This window comes from Eurypyga helias, unplaced genomic scaffold, assembly GCF_000690775.1.
Source record: "Eurypyga helias isolate BGI_N326 unplaced genomic scaffold, ASM69077v1 scaffold45024, whole genome shotgun sequence".
Lineage (NCBI taxonomy): Eukaryota > Metazoa > Chordata > Aves > Eurypygiformes > Eurypygidae > Eurypyga > Eurypyga helias.
Genome location: NW_010245381.1, coordinates 1 through 19,494, shown reverse-complemented (window position 1 = coordinate 19,494; position 19,494 = coordinate 1). Strand labels below are relative to the sequence as shown.

Genomic DNA, 19,494 nt, shown 5'->3' with positions numbered 1-19,494 from the left:
CTCTTTGCTGGCTGAATCCAGCACACTTTGTAAGAATATACTGAAAAACTTAAAATGCCTTGGTTTCATGTGATAATGTTTTCTGTGATTCTGAAGAATCAGTCAAATTACAGGAAGCTCAACTTCCATGTACTTTAAATTTCCACTTGTAACAGAGTAGAAATTGAAATAACCTCTGACAGTCAACTGTGGTTTAGTTTATTGATGCGGTTCTATTATGCCTTCAACTGCAGTACTTGGATCAAACACCTATTTGGTACTGGGAGAGGACTTTACAAGAGCCGGTAGTGATAGGACAAGGGGGTAATGGGTATAAATTGAAATCAGGGAGGTTTAGATTAGATGTCAGGAAGAAATTCTTCACAGAGAGGGTGGTGAGGCACTGGAACAGGTTGCCCAGAGATGTTGTGGATGCCCCATCCCTGGATGTCTTCAAGGCCAGGCTGGATGAGGCTTTGAGCAACCTGGTCTAGTGGAAGGTGTCCCTGCCCATGGCAGGGGGGTTGGAACTAGATGATCTTTAAGGTCCCTTCCAACCCTAACCATTCTATGATTCTATGCTTCTATTTTGGGATGAAAAGAAACTTAAAATTTTAACACCCCAAATACCTCTACTTTCCAGCCCCTGTGGAGGGCAGTGTAAGTATTTACTAAATGCATTTTTCTCTTACAGCTATTCGTCGTACGGCAGTCAGGGCAGTCAGAGTTATGGACAAGCACAGGTAAGTTGAAAAAAGCATCGTGTCTTTCAAAGCACATGTTCCTTGAGGCAAAATAATTCCTGGGTGACCATATCTGGGCCGGGAATAAGTCCACTCTCAGCTCTGCGTGATGTTTGCAATTGTGCCTAGCAAAGGAAAATTGTAATTACCTGCTGTGGAAGTTACACTTAATTTGAGTACATCCTTTAAATTACAGGGATATTCTGGTTATGGGCAGAGTGGAGACAATTCCTCCTATGGACAGAACTATGGAAGCTATCATGGGAACTATGGACAGAATCAAACAGGTTTGGCTAGCTTGTTACATTCATTGGCAGTAATTAAAAGGTGAATATTTACTAAAAGTCTTCTTCCTCATTTTCCAGGTTATGGACAAGATTCACAGGGATATGATGATGAATCCAGTTATGAAAATCAGAATCAGAGCTCATACAACCAGCAGTCTTATGGCAGTCAGGGGCAGCAGAAAGGGTCGTCTAGAGGGTAAGGAAGCAGAGATTAACAGTATCTATTTAAAGTACTGTCTAGTAGTTCTACATTCCTGACTAGAACTTTTTCCTGCTATCGTTGCTAAAAAACAGGACACACGTCTGAAAATCCACATTCTTAAGGTGTTTTTATTGCCTGGAAAAGGAGATAAGGGAATAATATTTCTTTATGTAAAAAGATGGATGCAATTGTTTTGAAGTCAAGCTGTACAGGGTGATAGGCTTTAGGAAGATTTTGCATAGTGACTACAATGAAGAATGGACTTGGTAGAGAGTATTTTGCTTAAGAAAAAGAAATTAGTACCTCTGCAGTCACACTGTTTTGTATAAATGTGGAGTACTCTCTTTTAAACTTTAAATAAGCTGTTAGCAAGGAACGGTTTAGCTGTTCTTAGGTTTGCAGGCTTCATATCTGACCTAGAATGCCTTTTTGTAGTGAAAGAAGAGGAAAAGATTCGGAAATACAATTTAGGAAATATCTTTTTCCAACTAAGTAGGATTCTCAAAACATCATGTTTTTATGTCCTTGTCGATAACTTCAGTGTGCGTACGCATGCTGCACTCTGAGTTAGTGCTTTATGCCTTTACGTGTGTATTTACTTGTTAAGAGATACTGCAGTTCAGAAGGATTAATGACACAACTTTTAAAGTATGTTGGAAAATACAACCCACCTTCCTTGCAACAACTTACAAGACCACTTCATTACCTAATTTACAAGCCTCATGCATACGCCCCAAGGTTACTGCTCGTATTAGAGCTCTGCTAAGGATCATGTGACCTATTCAAAATACACTGTCGTGTACTAAACTTCAAACTTGTGTCCAAGGTCTGAATATTTTTGGGTTTCTCTACAAGCTGATAAAGCAATCTGGACTTCAGCAAACCTGTGCTTAGTTTCTGGTTTTGTAGTTATTATTACAAAACATCTTAATAGAAACAAGCAAAGTCTTACTCTGTCAGCAGTAGGTCCTGTCACTCAGAGTCTTTTTCCTGTCCCTAAAGAAGGCAGGAACATGGTTAAGTTGCTTTGCTTTGTTTTCTGAGCTTTACTGGAGCTGTACAAAGGTACTGGATTAGGCAGTAATGTAGTTTTTAACATTATAGACATTTAGTAGGAAAAAGTGAAGTAGAGCATAGATCCTCCAAGTTGGCTTTGACCAAGACAATGAAAAAAAGACATTGGAGGGAAACTTTTCAATGTATGGTTGTAACAAGTAAGGAATTAAATTATAGCAGCTTTGAAGAGGGGCCACAAAATTGTATCTCTCACTTCCTAAGTGAGGGAAGGAAGGAAAACCAGCAGATAGCAGGTGCTTTCAGTGTTGGTGAGAAGTATCCACTTTTTGCTTCCTTTGTTGGCGATGCGAAAGCTAGAGTGGAACTGACCTTTTTTGAAGTGAAGGTATTGACAGAAATCTTCACAATCTCGTTACCACTGGGGTTGGTTATGTTGAAGCTAAAATCTAGGCTGGAACTGGGAGGGATGTTTACATGGATGGGCTATTTTTACATTGCTTGGACCCAGTGGATGTCATCTTCAAGTGCTTTGAAAAGCTGGTGGAAACTTTGTCGGCTCTTCGATATTTTTGTGTTTAATTTTCTGTGACATTTTGGCTAGCAAGTGAGTTTGCCAGAGACTGGAGCGTGGCAAATGTAGTGCCTCATCTTCTGAAAAAGTGTAGAAGCAAGGAGAAAGAAGAGAAGATGGGTAGCAGAGGTCTGTGATTCATTTCGTTCCTAAAAACCAGACAGCTAAGGCGTGACTGAGTACCCGGGGGAGAAACAAAGGTGTGAGTAGAGGCCAGTGTTTCCCGGGTGCAATTGATTTCTCATCAATCCATATAATGCCTTGCTATGAAAGCATAACCCGACCGAAACTGTTCTGTCATATATCTAGATTTTCAAAATACTTCTGTTCCTACCCTAGGTGCTGAAGTAGCCTGAGGAAGTATGGTGTAGGTAAATTTCCTCGTAGTTCCTATAAAGTTGTTATGAGTCAGAGAAGAGTTACGACTCCCTCTCAGGGTGTACAGCCACATTGTGTTGAGTATCCTAGATTGGATATTGGTCAGTGTTCTATCCCTATGCCAGTAATGAGGTAACTGTGACTAGGAAATTTTAGCAATGTCATGAATTTTCAGCCATTATTTTGCTCTCTATTCTGTGAACATTTAGCTATTAATACAAATTCTGTTTATTTTAAGTGGAAGAGGCTCTTATGAACAAAAATCAAACTATGGTCAGCACCAAAGCTCTTATGACCAGCAGTCAAGCTATGGACAAAACCAAGACTCTTATGACCAGCAGTCAAGCTCGTATGACCAGCAGTCGGGCTATGGCCACCAGAGCTCATATGACCAAAAGTCAGGCTATAACCAGCACCAAAGCTCATATGGCCACTCTCAGCAGTCCTACCAGTCCCAGAAGGGAAGCTATAGCCACAACAGCCAAGGTAAAATTCACAGGTTGAATTCAATATTGGCTAATAAAACTGAACAGAAGCACTGAAATAGTTGGATTTCCTTCCACAGACAGTTCATGGGATGCATAGCTTTTTCCATGTTGATAAAGTTGGGGAATGTTTGATTTGTAAGACTTCTTGTGCAGAGATGAAAAACTGTTGAGACCCCAGAGTGGTTAAATTTGCGTTTGTTGGAGGCAGCCTTGAAAAGTCCACATCCCCGACTTCTGCAATTCTAGATGAAACTTTCTTCTGAGCTATTTTGAACCTTCTTCCTTCATGAGGGTGACATGTCTTGATCAGTCATGAAGAGCTTTTGCACTTCTCATGCCAGTTTTACACTGTGTAGGTGCATCCTGAGATGGAAGGAAATGAGAAGTTTAAGGTCAGCCCTCTTTTTGCAGTGGCTTCACGCAAGTGGCACAACCCACACTCTCTATCCCTGTTCTGTCTTCAGTGACATCTTTTTCCAACTGGAAAGGCTACGTGGAAGTAGAATGAAAAGTGTATTTTAGACAATGTGTGTTTAATGTTTGGAAAATGGAGTGTAATTAAGGTACAGAGTGTTTACAGCTCTGAGTTATTTTGTGGCCCTGGAAGCCAAGGGAGATAACTGGAAGAAAATCACCCTTTGCTCCAGTCCTTTGTGGTGTAGGTGATGTAAAAGTACTTTAGGAGTTGATGCTTTCTGGGGTTAAATGGCAGACTTGGGAGGTGGGAATTGTAGGGGGTGGATTTTCACCGCGCTGCAGTTTGCGCTACGGTTTACTCATGTTGTGTTCTCACTCATTCTTCCAGATGATCGTCGTGAAAAGAGTAGGTATGGAGAAGATAATAGAGGATATGGCGGGTCACAGGGAGGAGGTAGAGGGGGATATGACATGGATGGAAGAGGTCATATGTCTGGATATGGGTAAGTGATCTCATTACAGTGCCTGCAGTTCCTTACCCTTGTGTCTTATTATTTAGCTGGTTTTAATTTTTGTTCACTATATGTCTGTTCTTAATGTGTTCAGATTTAGATTTCCAGAAATAGAAGGTTTCTAAAATCAAACCTTTCTGTACTACGCAGAAACACATTTTGCCTAGGAAAAGCTTTTAGGCTTAGATAGATTGAGACCAAACATTTGGTTGTCATGACACACAGATGCGTTGTATTTACATGAGTGGCAGTACAAAAACTGCCCGAGCCCATCCCTCGAAATCAGATATTTTAAAAACTGTAAAAATTTGTTTTCAGTGCCGAGAAATCCAACAGCCAGGGATTGAGAAAGAAAATTCAGAGCTAAGGTAGCTAACATTTTAGCAGGGAGGTATTTTCACTTTACAGTGCAAATCATTACACTAAGGTTGGCTAATTATCTTTCTGCTTCCTAAATGATTTAGGAGTAACTTAGTAATAGCATTACTTGTTCTTTACTGGGTTTTGCAGTTTTAAACTTCTGTTAAAATACGGTTTTTCTTACTGGTTTAGCTGCCAGTCTAAACACATTTATTTCAGGTAGATTTTCAATACTAACAATTCTGTTATTCTGCCATTGCCTTAGGCCCTGTTCCTGTTAAGGAAATTTATGCACATATTTAATTTTGTGCCCGCAGATGATTTCATGCATAGGTCTGAGAGATTGGGACCTTTGCTTTAAATCCTATTGAGTTAGGCCATATGCCATTATTATTTCTTAATAAACTCCCCCAAGTGGCAACCCTTTATGTACCTCTGAAGTGGTTGGGGGTGGTGAGCGCTCACTGATGCAGAGGGAGAACGTTGAAGCTTCCAGTGAGCTTGGAAGTGTTGCTCATCGGCACCACTTGCCCTTTTTAATAGGCTGCTCAGTTCTGGGTTATTGCTAGAATTCCAGATGAACAACCCGAATGACAGTGCTGTTTCTTTGAACAGATCTCATTTAAATAAAACAATCCAACAGTAGGTTAAGACTTGGTTACTTTTTAAAGCGTTTCTAATTAAAACGTATTTGAAATTGGTGTGTTTACGTTGGTCCGAGATTTTACTTTGTGGCTTGATGTTTTGATGACGTAGGTGGGCCTTACCTCTCCTAATTAGGTGTGGTAGCACAATTAAAAGCATATTAGTAGTTATTTTATGTTACAGTTGGCTGGGGTTTTACCTAATACAAACTTAAGTAGCAAAGTAATTTCTAAGTTCATTATCAGTTAAAACTGAACAATTTTTAAAATGCCCTTTTCTGTGTGGATGAGGGTTTTCCATATCCCTGTGATAAAATCTGGGTTTTTAAAAAATTGCTTATAGCTGAGCCCTTTCCAATAAGAGGAATGAATGTGAGCTTCAAAAAAACATACTTTTGGTAGATTTTATCACTTGGAAACATGCTGTCATTGCAGGATAAAGGAAGATAAATTAATGTCTGTGAAAATAAAGCCTCTTGCCATGTTTTTCCAAAATGTAAAAGAAATTTTGTTCACACATCCATGTAGATAATAGTGCTTCAGTGGACTTGAAAGCCAAAAGGAGAAGAGTGGAGGTGAATGGAGAAGTGGGGGGAAAATACAGCAAAGTGGGAAGGGATTCGTTAGGAAGGGCCTGCTTCTGTTAAGTGATGCAGTCTTTAGTGCCATTGACAGTGGAATTTTCATGAAACTACAGTGTCATATGTCATTATTCAGCCTTCCTACATAATTTTGATGGAGGATTCTGCTTCTGGCATACATATTTTACCAAAGTCATGCCTATTAGAGAAGTGTGAAAGGCTAAATTAAATAACAAACTGTATAATCAAGGGGAAAATAACTTCTAATAAGGTAAGAAATCATGTTTAGTCCTGTGAAAATGTGGGGTTTCAGGGTAGTTTTTTGGTTTTATTTCCTTGGGCTTCCTTTCTTCCCCCTGCCCCCCAAAAGCAGGTTGTGTAGGAATGTCAAGTCTATCCAGTAACTAGTTACCATTTTCAGTTTTTTACTTCCATCACATTTTAATGCTTCACCTTAAATTGTGGAAATTCCATAGCCATCAGGAAATTACTTATCCAAAAATCTTACCTGTAATAATGTAGGCTTTGACTCTTTTAGTGGTTAGAAAATAGTGTGTAAATAAGTCTTACAGCACACACAAACTGTTTGTTGATATCACAAAAAAAATTCAACAGCTAACTTGGGATCACTGTGAGCAAATCTTTGTTAGCTGGTACTGCAGATTTTGTCTTGGTGGGCATTTAAACGCAGGGAGAACTTGTTGCAGGTTGTTGTTCAGGGGTGAGTTACCCAGTCTCGGGTGCTCCTACACTGTATTACCCAAGGCGCTTTGTAGCGCTGGGCCGTCGGGGCCTCCTCTTCCCAGGCGTCACGGCGGACTTACGCTGTCCTGTGCTTGTGGTACCCTGCCTTGGGCTGCATCATCAGTTCTCCTGCAGCCTTCTCGCAAGCTGCGCTTCCCTGCGTAAAGCTGCCCTGCGTGTCAGACCTCTGGGAGCGGTCTGCAGTGCAAAATGGTTATTCTGCAATACGTGGGGCAAGATCAAATTAGCTTTTTTTTTTTCCAATTTGGAGAGCTTTCATTTCTTAGAATAACCTTTATAAGTACTTCAGAACGTCGTTGGTGATGTTAAGGTATGAACTGTCATTCTGAAAACTAGAATGACTCGAATCCGTACTGTCAGGAGTTCTTTCAGCGTGTTTTTTCTTCTGTGCCTGTGCAAAGTCATGCAGCACTGGGAAGAAAATGCCTTGTGAGCAATTACTGCTCAGATTCCCTAGCTGATACTATCACGATAGCAAATGATAATTTTTGCATGCGTCAGATGTTCGCTTTTTAAACTTAGTAATTTAGGTTTTCAGAATTATTCTTCAGATTATTTTTTTTAAATGGGATTTAAAAAATCTTTAAAATCTTTTGGGATTTTAGTAGAATTTTTCCACCCTTTCATTTTGAAACTGGAAAAATTGATGATCGCACTAATAGGTATTTTGGCTAAGAAGCAATATACTTTCTTTTTTTAAAACCCATAGTTGAAGAGTCTCATCTTTGAGCTCTTTTGGTTAGAAAGCAGGTCCCCCAGGCCTTGGGAATGCAGTTTTACTCTGTCTTTCCTCCAGGTTTCCTTGGAGAATTAGTCAACTTTCTGTAAGAATCCTTATCCCATAAAAAAGGAATTAATTGCTTATGGTGGCTGTGGGACCATTTTTTTTGGTTAAACTCCTAAGTGGGAAATCCAGTAGCAACACAAAGCAGTTTTGTTTCTTTCCTCTTGGGAAGGCCAAGGCAGTTGGGTGCCTGTGACACTGCCCTTCTGGAGTCTGGGGGTTACATGGGAGCAGCTTTGTCCTGGAATCTGCTCATGCAGTCTGTGCTGGGGGGACTGCGTAGCTGCAGTTTAGAAAAGGATTTGCCGTTGGGCTGGCATTTGTCACAGAAATCCTAACTTTGCTCAGCATAGCGGTTGTGCGGGTTTTTCCCCCTCGTGCAGGTGCGATGGTGGTGCACTACAAGCAAAAGTTTAATGGCTACATTAGCTGTTGTGAATGGGAGTTAGCTGATCGTGATACAAAGGAACTACAGCTGAGTGCAAACGTTTTTTACAACAGTGGGGTTTGTCTTCAGAGTTAATAGTTTGACTTGTAATGATGATGCTCCAGCTTAGCCTTCTATAGACTTTGGAACAACATGAGCAGAGGCAGTAAATATAGGCAGGAAAAAAAAGCACCATCTGTCAGTGACTTTATTGGTGCAGTAAGCATTCCATTATTTGTAAAAATACATTCTTTTGTGTAACTCCCACACATTTGGCGAGGCAGATACGTGTTGGAGGCTGAAATTCGGCTCCTGAATTCTTAGCACTGCTTCTGCCAATATTTGATCATTCTTTAAAAACACGTTTCTTGTATCTGTAGTGATGAGCTCTCCATGTAACTGTGCCTTTAATTTAAGGAGTTAATCCCAGCCAAAGAATGCAATATTTAGATGAAGTCTATTTACAGTCAAGTAGGTGATGTTTAAATATATGACTGAGTATAGGAGAAAAGAACATCTGATGGCATTTGTCATAGCAGGAAGATTTTTCACTGTGACTGGTGCCTCATCCGCATTCTGGCTGCTTGTAGTTCAGTCTCTTTGGTGGTGGCACTGCTGATTTTAAGCTATTTAGGGGTTCAACTTCTAACTTAGGATGTTAAAACTCCAGACTCCATCTGGGCACCCATCTATTGGGTCTGTGTGCAAGGCTGGTAAAGCAGTAGGCACTGAAATGCTGCGGTTATGCTTTCCACATGTTCTGTGACTACAGTGTGGGAACTAATTCATTTCTGGGCTTGAGACGTGAATTTTGGGTCTCAGTGAGGGGTAAATCTGAGACTCTGGCATCAGCTGCTTGCAACCAGTTTCTGTGTTGGACTTCGCTTGCTGCAGCATATCCACATGCCTCCTGGGGATCTTAGGCAGCTTTGCCCAGCAATCCGGGGAAGGTAAGACACTGCAGTTTCATATGTCACATATGAAATGTGACTGAAAAACGGAGGAAAACATTAATTTGTCATCAAAGGTATCTGTCACTGAATTGATGCAGACTTTTATTGGGTTGGGCATGTGAGACCAAGCAGAAGATAACATGCTGAAGCATACCTGGGCAAAACCATATTTCTACAGACATTAATTAAAAAAGGAATTAAAAATTGTGGATTGTGCTTGTTAGTGCAGGATGCAGAACTGCATTACTGTATTTTAATTACTGTATCACATGGTTACAAATTAGGCATTTGACTATGACTTCCTTTACGTTTTATATATATAACTACCACTTCTCAGAATCACGGTGCGTACATTTTGACCCTGGCATCTCAGCAGCATGCTCACTTCCTGTAAAATCCCGAGTGTGTTGACGACAGACTTGTTTTTCTGTATGGTTTTAGATTGTTGGGTTTTTCTAATTTATGTCTCTGCTGCTGTATGCTTTCAAATCAGAAAATGGATATCTTGTGGATAATGCCGTCCTGATGAATTGGGACCAGAATCTGGGACTTGAAAACTTTGATAACATTTCCATGGTTGATGTATCCACTCATGTTATTTCCGAGTTAAAATCCTAGAAGGGCAGGCATCCTACTGAAAATTTGTGTGTCATAATGAAGGTTTTTTTTAGCTGAAGTGAATTCAGAGATGGCAGAAAGGTATTTACAGTAAGTTTTTGATCACCATTGTGTTTTGATCATCAGTCCTTGAAATTAGCCAGCCTTGAATAAAGACCAGCTCTGATGTTGCTTTTAAAATTCAGAATGAATTGCTTACAAGTAAATGGCACTGCAGTTCAGCATTCAGATTTTTTTCCTGTGGAGAAGCAGGAGAATCTGCAGCAAAAACTTACTTTAAAAAAATTCTCATTAAAGTGATAGTCTGTAGTGGCAAACATGGAACAATCCTTACATGTACTGTCACAGAATGTCAGACACCCTTCAGAGAATGTCTCTCAATTCAGTTTTGGTAATATCTGTTGAAACCTTGTTTCTTTTTTGTCCCTGCTTCGGGCAGATTTTATGTCATAGCTGTTAAGCAAGCGGTACCTTCCATTCATGACTTTGCATTTGCTGTAGCAGGAAGCATGCACAGAGTGCTAAAGAAGTTACTCCCTAATTTTACTCCTTTGCCTTCACGTGTGTCCCATGTTTGGGCTCTGCTGTGTTGGCACATTGAACTAAGCCTGGGAGTGACTTCTGGTTGGAAAGCGCATTGGGGAAGAGGCTACTTGTACTGGCATGATAGTTCCAGAGCCTGGAGGTAGCCTCTGCATTTGGGTTTGACCTGACACTGGCTTTGTCATAGCAGCTGAGCGTGAAAGGTATCAGAATTAGGTGAACCTGCCTACTCTTTGGGTGGCAGCTGTGCCCCCCGTGGGAGGAGGGCAAGCTGGCACTGCTGCATGGCAGCATGGGACAGTCTTTCTGACATTTGGTTGACTCTGAAAAAATCCAGTGGTGTTTTTTTTTTTTCCTGAAAGCTTTGAGTACTGATTATATTGTGTTCATAACATGGATGCAGTTAAAAATGCTGTTTTGAAAAATCCTACGAGTATGAACATTTACATTGCAAAGAGTGAGGGTTTATTTTCATGCACGTAATTGGAGGCTTAACGTCCTGTTTAAAATCCCCTTCTAACCTTTGACAATTGATGTGTGTAATCTCTTAACTTGGTCTACATTTTGTGCCACAGGTTTCAGAGTGAATGAAATAAAACTGCACGGCCTCTGCTTTTGAAGCTCACATACACACACCTTCTCTGTAATGCCAAGTGCTCACAGTACAGTAGGTCCCCACAGACCCTTTCTCAGAGAATGGCCAATACTGCTCATTTGTCCCCCGAATGGAGGTTAATTAACCTTAGCTCTTCTTACTTGTAGGAAAGTACTGATTATTCCAAAGTAGCAATTACATCTACAATTAAAGCCCATTAAGCTTCATGAAAAGAATGTTTCTGGTTTAAACCCCAGTTTTTAATGGCAGTCATTTTGGCTTCTGGGATGGGAGAAAGTAGTGAAGCGATGACATGTGTGTGGGTTAGTTTAAAATACACTTTAGGGTTTCTCTTCTCCAGTGCAGCACCCTGAGAGATTATTCCCTTTCGTGTAAATTTACCCTTTGACCGGGAATGAGTAGTGAGGAGATGGTAGAGATGGTGCTTTAGCTGCAGTCAGTAACTCTCAGCTTGTGATCAGTTAACTGTAGATTGAGCCTTGGGCTCAGCACATAGAGACTTAAGGAAGAAATCATTTCTTCAATTTTTCCTCTGCAGTGGTGGTGACCGTGGTGGCTTCAAAAATTACGGTGGTAAGTGCCGAGTATCCAAAAATGTTTCAGTGGAAATTCTTTATAAATCTAAAAGCCACCAATATCTTGTTACTATCTAGTAGAAGCGTTATAGCGTTTCAGTGAGGCTGGTGTGTTCATGAGTTTTAATAGCAAAACTGTTAGCAATAAACTGGATCTCTACTTTGTCAAATTGCATGAAAGAATTTGTGGAGACAGTGACGTTCACCGGATTTTTCTTTTCTTTTCTTTCTTTTTTTTTTTTTAATTTTTGTTACAAATCCTTCTTAGAAAGGTTTTAGAGGTAAAAAAAAAAAAAAAAAAAGTGGTAAACTGCTTGGTGATCTGAGAACCAGCATTTGCAAGATAACACCAGCATAGCATCAGTGTGGCAACTGCCACGTGCTGCAAGTTAAAGAACACGTTAACGTCCTACAGACACCTTCTGTTGAACGTTTTAAGCTAAATATTCTCTAAATCTCTGGTTAATGTTTTAGATCTTAGATGCATTGCATACATATTTAAATATTTTCTTGTTTCTAAAAAAGTTGCTTGAAAATACTTTGCTAAAAATAGTCTTTTTCTTTCTTTTTTAAACCCATTTCATAGGTCAAAGGGATTATGGACCGAGATCAGATGCTGGTAAGAAAACAAGCAGTGGGTGGGAGTGGATTGTAGCTCTTAGGTCATTGCTTTGAAAAGCAGTGTTCTAGTATGTCTAGAACGATGAATGCGGCTGCAGTTCCCATGGCTCAAAAGAAATTTAGCTAAAGCTTGTATTCCTTGAAAGAAACCTATTAAAGTGCATGGGAATTCGTGGGTGTCTTTTCATGCAGCAAGTAAGAATTTACTGATGAACGTTGAATCTGCTTGAGCCAGGCAGCTGCTTTCACTGCCAGGAGACTTGTGCTAAACTTGTGTTATTTAAAACACACACCACTTTGATGGGTTTGGCTGTCCTTGCTGCGTGGGCGAGTCGAGCATGTGGCAGACAGCTGGTCAGCTGTTGGTCCTGTTTGGTCTCTGATGTACCGCAGCATCTGAAGGTGCTGCGTGTGCCTTTTTGGAGTTGATGGCGTTAACTTCAGAATCGTGGTCCCTGCTCATCTTTTATTTCACGCAAGATGTCTTTGGGACTTAAAGGCCTGCTGCTGGGCAGTATAGACCTGAGCTTAAATTGTTGCTTCTGTTGCTACTATAAAGGTGCACGGGTAAATGTAGCTTGTTTTTTGATAGATACAGAGTCTGACAACTCTGATAACAACACTATCTTCGTGCAAGGACTTGGAGAAGATGTTTCAACAGATCAAGTGGCAGACTATTTCAAACAGATTGGTATTATAAAGGTATGTGAAGTGAGAAACGGTTGGTAAGAAGGAAGAGAACTTGTGGAGCTAGTGTACTGGAAATGTACTGGTATCGTTCAAGGCAGTTGCTCGCTCCAACTCCCCAGCAGCTGTAGATAATGTTTTTATCTGGGTTCCCAGATGACAGCTCATTTGTGAGCTGGCAGCACTAGCAGCTTTTTTCTAGTGACATTTAGATTGCTCTGTATCTGTCCTTTAGTCTTTATAACCCTTAACACTGATACTCTGTCCCTTGTACCACCCTCATGCTTCAGCGAGTATACTTCTGTGTTCTATGGCTGTTTCTTCTGTTTCTGCAGTTCTAAATTAGGGCACTTGACCTTATTTTTTAATTAAACTTGGGCCCATCATTACTTCGTGGAGAAAATCCCGTCAATATCTGTCAGTCAAAAGCAGCTGTTTCTGCAGGCTAGCTCCAAGAGAATCTTCTTTCTGATGATATGTAGCTCTTACATTTTATGCTCTCAACTGGCTCGACTGGTATTGCTCCTATGCCAAGTGTACAACCTTTCTTTTCAGACCAACAAGAAGACTGGCAAACCTATGATAAATCTTTATACAGATAAGGATACTGGCAAACCCAAGGGAGAAGCAACGGTGTCTTTTGATGACCCTCCTTCTGCTAAAGCAGCAATTGATTGGTTTGATGGTGGGTGAGAGTGCCTGTTCTTCTGGTTATTTATGAGTCTAACAAGCAGTGAAAGAAGTAAATAACCTCATCGGGGACCCCGCGATACTTTTTGTGTGGCTTTTGGGTTGGTTGGTTGGAGTTGTTCTTGTCACGAATGCCTCTGTTTCATGGTATTTTGTGTGTGCTGGCTTCCTCTCTCAGTGGAACAACAGCTCGTGATTAAGACCAAAAATGTGTAATGAAAGTGTTTGAAACTGTTAGGGTTTGCTGCTGTACCTCAGTCGTCCCTGCACAAGGCATGAGGGATGCTGTTGGTGTCGCTCGGGAGACGTGGCTTCTCGTTCGGACGGAGAGCGCTGTAGCCTGTGTTAGCAGCTGGAGGGATTTCCTGCAGTGTCAGGGTTGGTGTCATTAGTGTTCTCAGAACCTTAATAATACTGAGCAGAAACACAAGGGGATATTCTGCATCCAGTGTGAAATGATGCTTTGTAAAAAATCTGGCGTGGCATGCCATTTGATGGTTTAAATTTTGCTAATAAAATGCAATTTGACTTTTGTTTAGGAGGATAAAACAAATATGACTGTATTAGGCCCCCACACAGTCCTGTTTGTTCTGTGATAAACCTTGTGTCTGTGAAGAACTGAGACTTTTAAGAGACAAAGTTCCTGTTTTTCACGTGCTTGGGAGTATTTAATTTTTGTGCTGGCTGTTGTGTTGTACAAAAGCCTTGTTACCTGGCTTGGGGAAGAACAGAGTGCTAACATCCAAACTACTCATCCCTGAACATGGCCAAAATCTTCTAAATGTTCTTACGTGTCTAGTTAAATTGAACTTGCAGATCACATTTCAATTAAGAGAAATACCTGTGGGTTTGTGGAGAACCTAGCAAGTACCTCAGTGTTTACCTCCTCGCATTTGCATCGGTGCTTTCAAAAATTAGGTTTACTCCAGACTCCCTGTGTCTTGAGAGCTTTGGATTCGGTCTGTACGTGCAAATCACTTCTGTCCTTCGGAACTTGCTGCCGCCTTGCTGGGAGCTGGACTGATCCTTCACTTTCCGTCTTTCCACAGGAAAAGAATTCAATGGCAATGTTATCAAAGTTTCTTTTGCAACTAGAAGGCCTGAATTCATGAGAGGAGGAGGAGGTGGCGGACGTCGAGGTGGGAGAAAAATCTGTAGAATCCTTGTTTTTGCCGTAGTTAAATGCTGTTTAACTATTACTGGTTTGTAAAAGAGAAGTTGACTTTGAAACGGTGATTTGTCAAAGTATATGGGCCTTTGGGATTCTGCTGTGAAAGGGAGCAATAACGATTGAACCAAGTTAAGTAAACAGAAATCACAGCACAGAGTGTCTGCTTCCCTTGCGAACTGAGCTCCAGATTGTGTCCCAGCATCACTTTCAAAGACAGAGTGTAACAGGGATGTGGGGGCTGTACAACATCTGCATGTATGGGTGTGACTTCCTGGTGCGTGTTTGCCTATTCCAGCAAAGCCCTGAGATGCTCTGATGTTCCCAGATGGTATTAAGCAGGAGAAATTATTCAGCTGCTGCTGACTTAGAGCAGCAGCTGGACATCCGACTCCTTTAATTAAATAGATGTTAATCTCCCTTATTCTGTGCATGCTACAGTTTTGTCAGTGGCCCACCGGCTCTGAATTACCGGTTTACAGGAAGCATGCTTTGTGTGGTGGCTGTCAGTGCATTTTAGTTCTCAATTCGGGCAGTTTTCTAAGCTGAGAAAAAAATGATTCTTCAAGAACTTCAACTGGTATGAAAGTTCTTAATCTTTTTGATGCAGAAGCAGGGACTGTGTTGTCCCTGTGCTTGTGTCAGATGGATCCTGGTGTTAATCCAAACAGATTATTTTTTTCTTACATTTGTGTTCTGTGACTCAGTTGGCCATACGTGATTGATACCACTCATTGTTAAATCTTTCTGAAATGTTTATTAGTGTGCATAGTGCGTTTATATTTACCTGTTGGCAATTCAAGCGGATCAAGTTTCCTTTTATTGCTGAAAAAGAATTTATAAAAAGTATGTGGCGGAGCAAATTTTTCTGGCCACCATGTGCCATTCTTGCTGTTTATTTCCCCATTTGCCTGAGTTACAGATCTGTCCATATGAGGGTGTGTATTTCAGCTGTGCAGCTATGTTAACTTTGGGACATTTGGTGGTGGCTGAAACTTCTGTTGTCATGTGCCCAAGTCATAGAATGGTTTGTGTTGGAAGGGACCTTACAGACCATCCAGTTCCACCCCCCCTGCCATGGGCAGGGACCCCTTCCACTAGACCAGGTTGCTCCAAGCCTCATCCAGCCTGGCCTTGGACACTTCCAGGGATGGGGCATCCACAGCTTCTCTGGGCAACCTGTCCCAGTGCCTCCCCACCCTCTCCGGGAAGAATTTCTTCCTGATATCTAATCTAACCCTCCCCACTTTCAATTTAAACCCGTTACCCCTTGTCCTGTCACTACAGCCCCTTGTAAAAAGTCCCCCCCAGCTTCCTTGTAGCCCCTTCAGGTACTGGAAGGGGCTGTAAGGTCTCCCCGCAGCCTTCTCTTCTCCAGGCTGAACAAGCCCAACTCTTGCAGCCTTTCATCATAGCAGAGGGGCTCCAGCCCGCTGATCATCTCCGTGGCCTCCTCTGGACTCGCTCCAACAAGTCGTCTAGCTATGTTGTACTAAATCAGCTGGTAGATGCTGAATTCTACAGTGGTACCTTTTTTTGACATTAGCACTACCTGCTGCTTTCAGAGTTCCTAACATGGTTTCAGAGGCTTGCCTAGTAGGGGTCTGTGAACATTAAACATGCTTTCTTCCACCTGAAAAGTCTGTCACTTGGCTTCTGAAGCCAGTGGTAGTCCTTCATAAATGTTTCTGGTGTGTAGCTCATAGATACTTTCCCTTCTCTGATTATAATTTCGTCTACAGGCTCACGAGGTGGATATGGAAGAGGTGGGGGCTTCCAGGGTAGAAGTGGGGAACCCAAAAATGGTGATTGGGTTTGTCCTAACCCGTAAGTGTCATTTTAATTGGGCAGTGATGTTTCATGTCTGCTTTCTGGCTTTCTTAGCAGCTAAGCCTGGGGAATCCTTGTCTTTTCTAGGGCCTGTGGTAACATGAACTTCGCTCGCAGGAATTCCTGCAACCAGTGTGGTGAGCCCAGACCAGAAGATTCACGTGCGCCGGGAGGTGTGTAAAAACCCAACCGTGTCTCCTCTGAAGTGTTTGTGACATCCACACTTTTTTGAAAAAACCTGGCTGACGTGTCGGTGTGCATTTTCCCCTAGATTTTCGTGGGAGAGGTGGCTATGGAGGAGAAAGAGGGTATCGAGGGCGTGGTGGCAGAGGCGGCGATCGGGGAGGCGGCTACGGTGGTAAAATGGGAGGAAGGTGAGCAGTTTCTTCGCCCTTGCTCGGCTGTGCAGCAGACAGCCTGGAATTCATAGGGACTGTGGGAAGAGAGTGTTGTTTGTGTGTGCACGGGCAGTTGTGCTCTGAAAATACCAAGTGCAGATAGGAGCTTCCGGGGAAAATAAGCCCGTTTGCCTGTTGAGTGTGTGTCTGAGCATGTTTGGATAAGGCTGTCTAAACATAAAACCACACAGGGGTCGGGGTAGAGGTGTTTGGCTGGAGGGGCTGTTTGCTTAAGGGATTCCTCAGAGCTTTTTATTTCCCTTCCAGAAACGATTTCAGAAACGATCAACGCAACAGGCCATACTGAAGACCACTGTGAATGTTCTGTTTGTCTTCTTGATGCGTTTGATAGTGAAATTGCCCGAGTTTTTGCCTGCCGCTTCACCCATGGCCTCTTTGGATAGTGGAATTGAGTGAAACTAGACTTTTATTTTGGTGGGAGGGACTGGGGTGGTTTGGGAGGATTTTTTTTTTTAAGTAAGACATTGAAATTTAGTCTTTGATTTCAACATTTTCCTCTTTTCTTCCCCTCCATACCTTTTCAACAGGCCCTAAGAAGGAAAAGGATGAATTGTAAAATATTGCCAAAATATGAAGTGTTTTGTAATACAACAATAAATGCTGATTGTTTTATTTGTGAAATCTTTCTGTCTCACAGTTACTTCGGTTGCGTGTGATTCTGTACATATTCCCCATCTTCCTGAGGTACAGCCTAAGTAGTGGGTCAGAAATCTGCTGCTTTGACCCTTGCTCTCCGCTGTTCGCAAGAATCTCCAGCTGAGGCGGCGCTGAGCCCACTTGCTCTCCGTGCTCTCTCTCCCAGGCTCATCCCCTGCTCCTTCCTTCCCTCCCCGAGGCTGCAGCCCCCCGCAGCCGGCAGGAGGAGCAGGCAGATGGCACCGCGTTCTCCTCCTGCCAAGGAGCCTGTGGTGCCCAGGCCAGGATTGCTCCAAAACTGGGATGGCTTCAGTAAAAAGGTAATTTTCTGTGTATTTCTGTACCTTTTGATTGCTGCTTTTGAAGTGTGAGTGATAGCAAACAAGCCTTGTGTGCAGCGGCTTCATCTTCGAGGAGAGATGCAGGCGAGATGCAGAGACGCATCCTAACCCCTTGGGATTCAGCACTGCACCAAGGTTTGATCAAACGAGGTTAATTACCACTCCTCCTCAGACTAGGTCACTGCCTGCTGCCCAAGCGGGTTGCTGGGAATCTCTGGGAAGCTCACGCCGCCACAGTCCCCTGGTGCCCAGTGCCGGTTTCCATCCTCTAAGAGACAGTGTCTGGTGGTCCAGCGCTCCAGCGGGCGAAACACTGCACATCCAAGTTCCCAGGGTCCAGTTATTTGACACCCAGCTGCAGGACATCGGTGGCCTCTCACAATGAGATGCAGGACAGCTTGTGTTGATGTTTGTGGGCCAACCCCTCCCTGGGTTGGTGTGCATTCCTGGTAAGGGTCGGTTCCAACCAGCACTTCCCCTTGGCTGTAGATGTAGCAGCTACACTGTGCCTTTTTAAGGCTTCTCCTGGAAAACAGGTGGTATTGCTGCTCTGCCAGAAAAGGCATTTGTCACAAATTCCAGACAACGTGTTCCTCTTAAACAGTGGAATCTGGGGTATATGCATGTGAGTGATGTTATAAAGTGTAATGTATGGGTGTGGCTTTAGAAAGGCAAATTGTAGACAAATCCAGTATCGGTTGTTTTGCTTAAGATTTAAGACATGAAGCCAGATATGCCTAACTCGCTTCTGTCCAGAAAGAGCTGGGCGAGAAATGTTGGAGTGTTTATGATAGTTTTAAGCTGCTGTGGTGGTTTTGAGCAAAGCGGGCTAGAGGGGGCTCTTGTGCAGAGCTGAGTTAGCAGGTGGAGGCAGTGGTGGCTGTGGCATGGGGTGAAAGGAAAGCAGTGATAAGCAGCCCAGAACGGAACGGGATTGTCGCTGTTGAGACGGACACGACACGCATGGAATCGTGCACCAAAGCCAAAGGCCAAAAAGGACCCTTTATTGTTTACACAAGCCCGTTTTATATCTTTCTTAAGAATGTGTGTCCATACATGACTGGTTCACTCACAGACCAACAGTTCATGATAGGATGATCTCTTCTTTGTTACATCTTTGATAAACTACTACTCCTTGCGGAGGCAGTTCCTTGCTCGTTTACTCAGCTCTTCTCGGGACTTTCCAGACTCCTTAAGGGTACACGGTTATCTGCTCAAGGTTAATGTTAGCTTACATTCCAATCCCTCGGACCAGCTGAGGTTTCCCACATCTACTAATTTAAGAAGGAATTTTATGACAGATAATTACAACTTCTTTCCAAAATACCATTACTTTTATAGTCTCCGCAAATGGAGCTAATCCATTTTAGACCTGCACTGCACTTCAACAGATTCCCTGTGCTGTTAAGACTCAAGAAAGAGATGCTAAAAATCAGCAGTATTATGTGATGTCCGGTGACAGGATAGAAGGAAAGGACAACCCATCTTGTTCAGTGCAAGTCTACGGAGGAAGACAATTTATAACTGCAATTGTCCGGGGAGCGTGGGGATTGATGTTTCTCCGGAGCTGGAGCCTAAGCCAAAGCCTAAGGATTGCTGGCTCCAGCCCCAGCCCCACCGGGTTCTGGCCAGGAGAGCTGGG

The 19,494-nt window shown here is 42.4% G+C and overlaps 1 protein-coding gene across 1 annotated transcript; it reads left to right on the top strand.

Moving 5' to 3' along the window:
* Positions 1–673: 673 nt before the first annotated feature.
* Positions 674–17,496, top strand: TAF15 (TAF15 RNA polymerase II, TATA box binding protein (TBP)-associated factor, 68kDa; the record flags this gene model as incomplete). The annotated part of the gene is made up of 14 exons (XM_010150025.1): positions 674–722; positions 919–1,009; positions 1,088–1,205; positions 3,416–3,663; positions 4,471–4,585; positions 11,424–11,458; positions 12,047–12,079; positions 12,674–12,783; positions 13,324–13,453; positions 14,508–14,597; positions 16,369–16,453; positions 16,544–16,629; positions 16,728–16,830; positions 17,122–17,496. Coding segments are annotated over 14 exons (1,333 nt in total), but the record flags the coding sequence as incomplete, so codon positions are not given.
* Between the last annotated feature and the right edge of the window lie 1,998 nt (positions 17,497–19,494).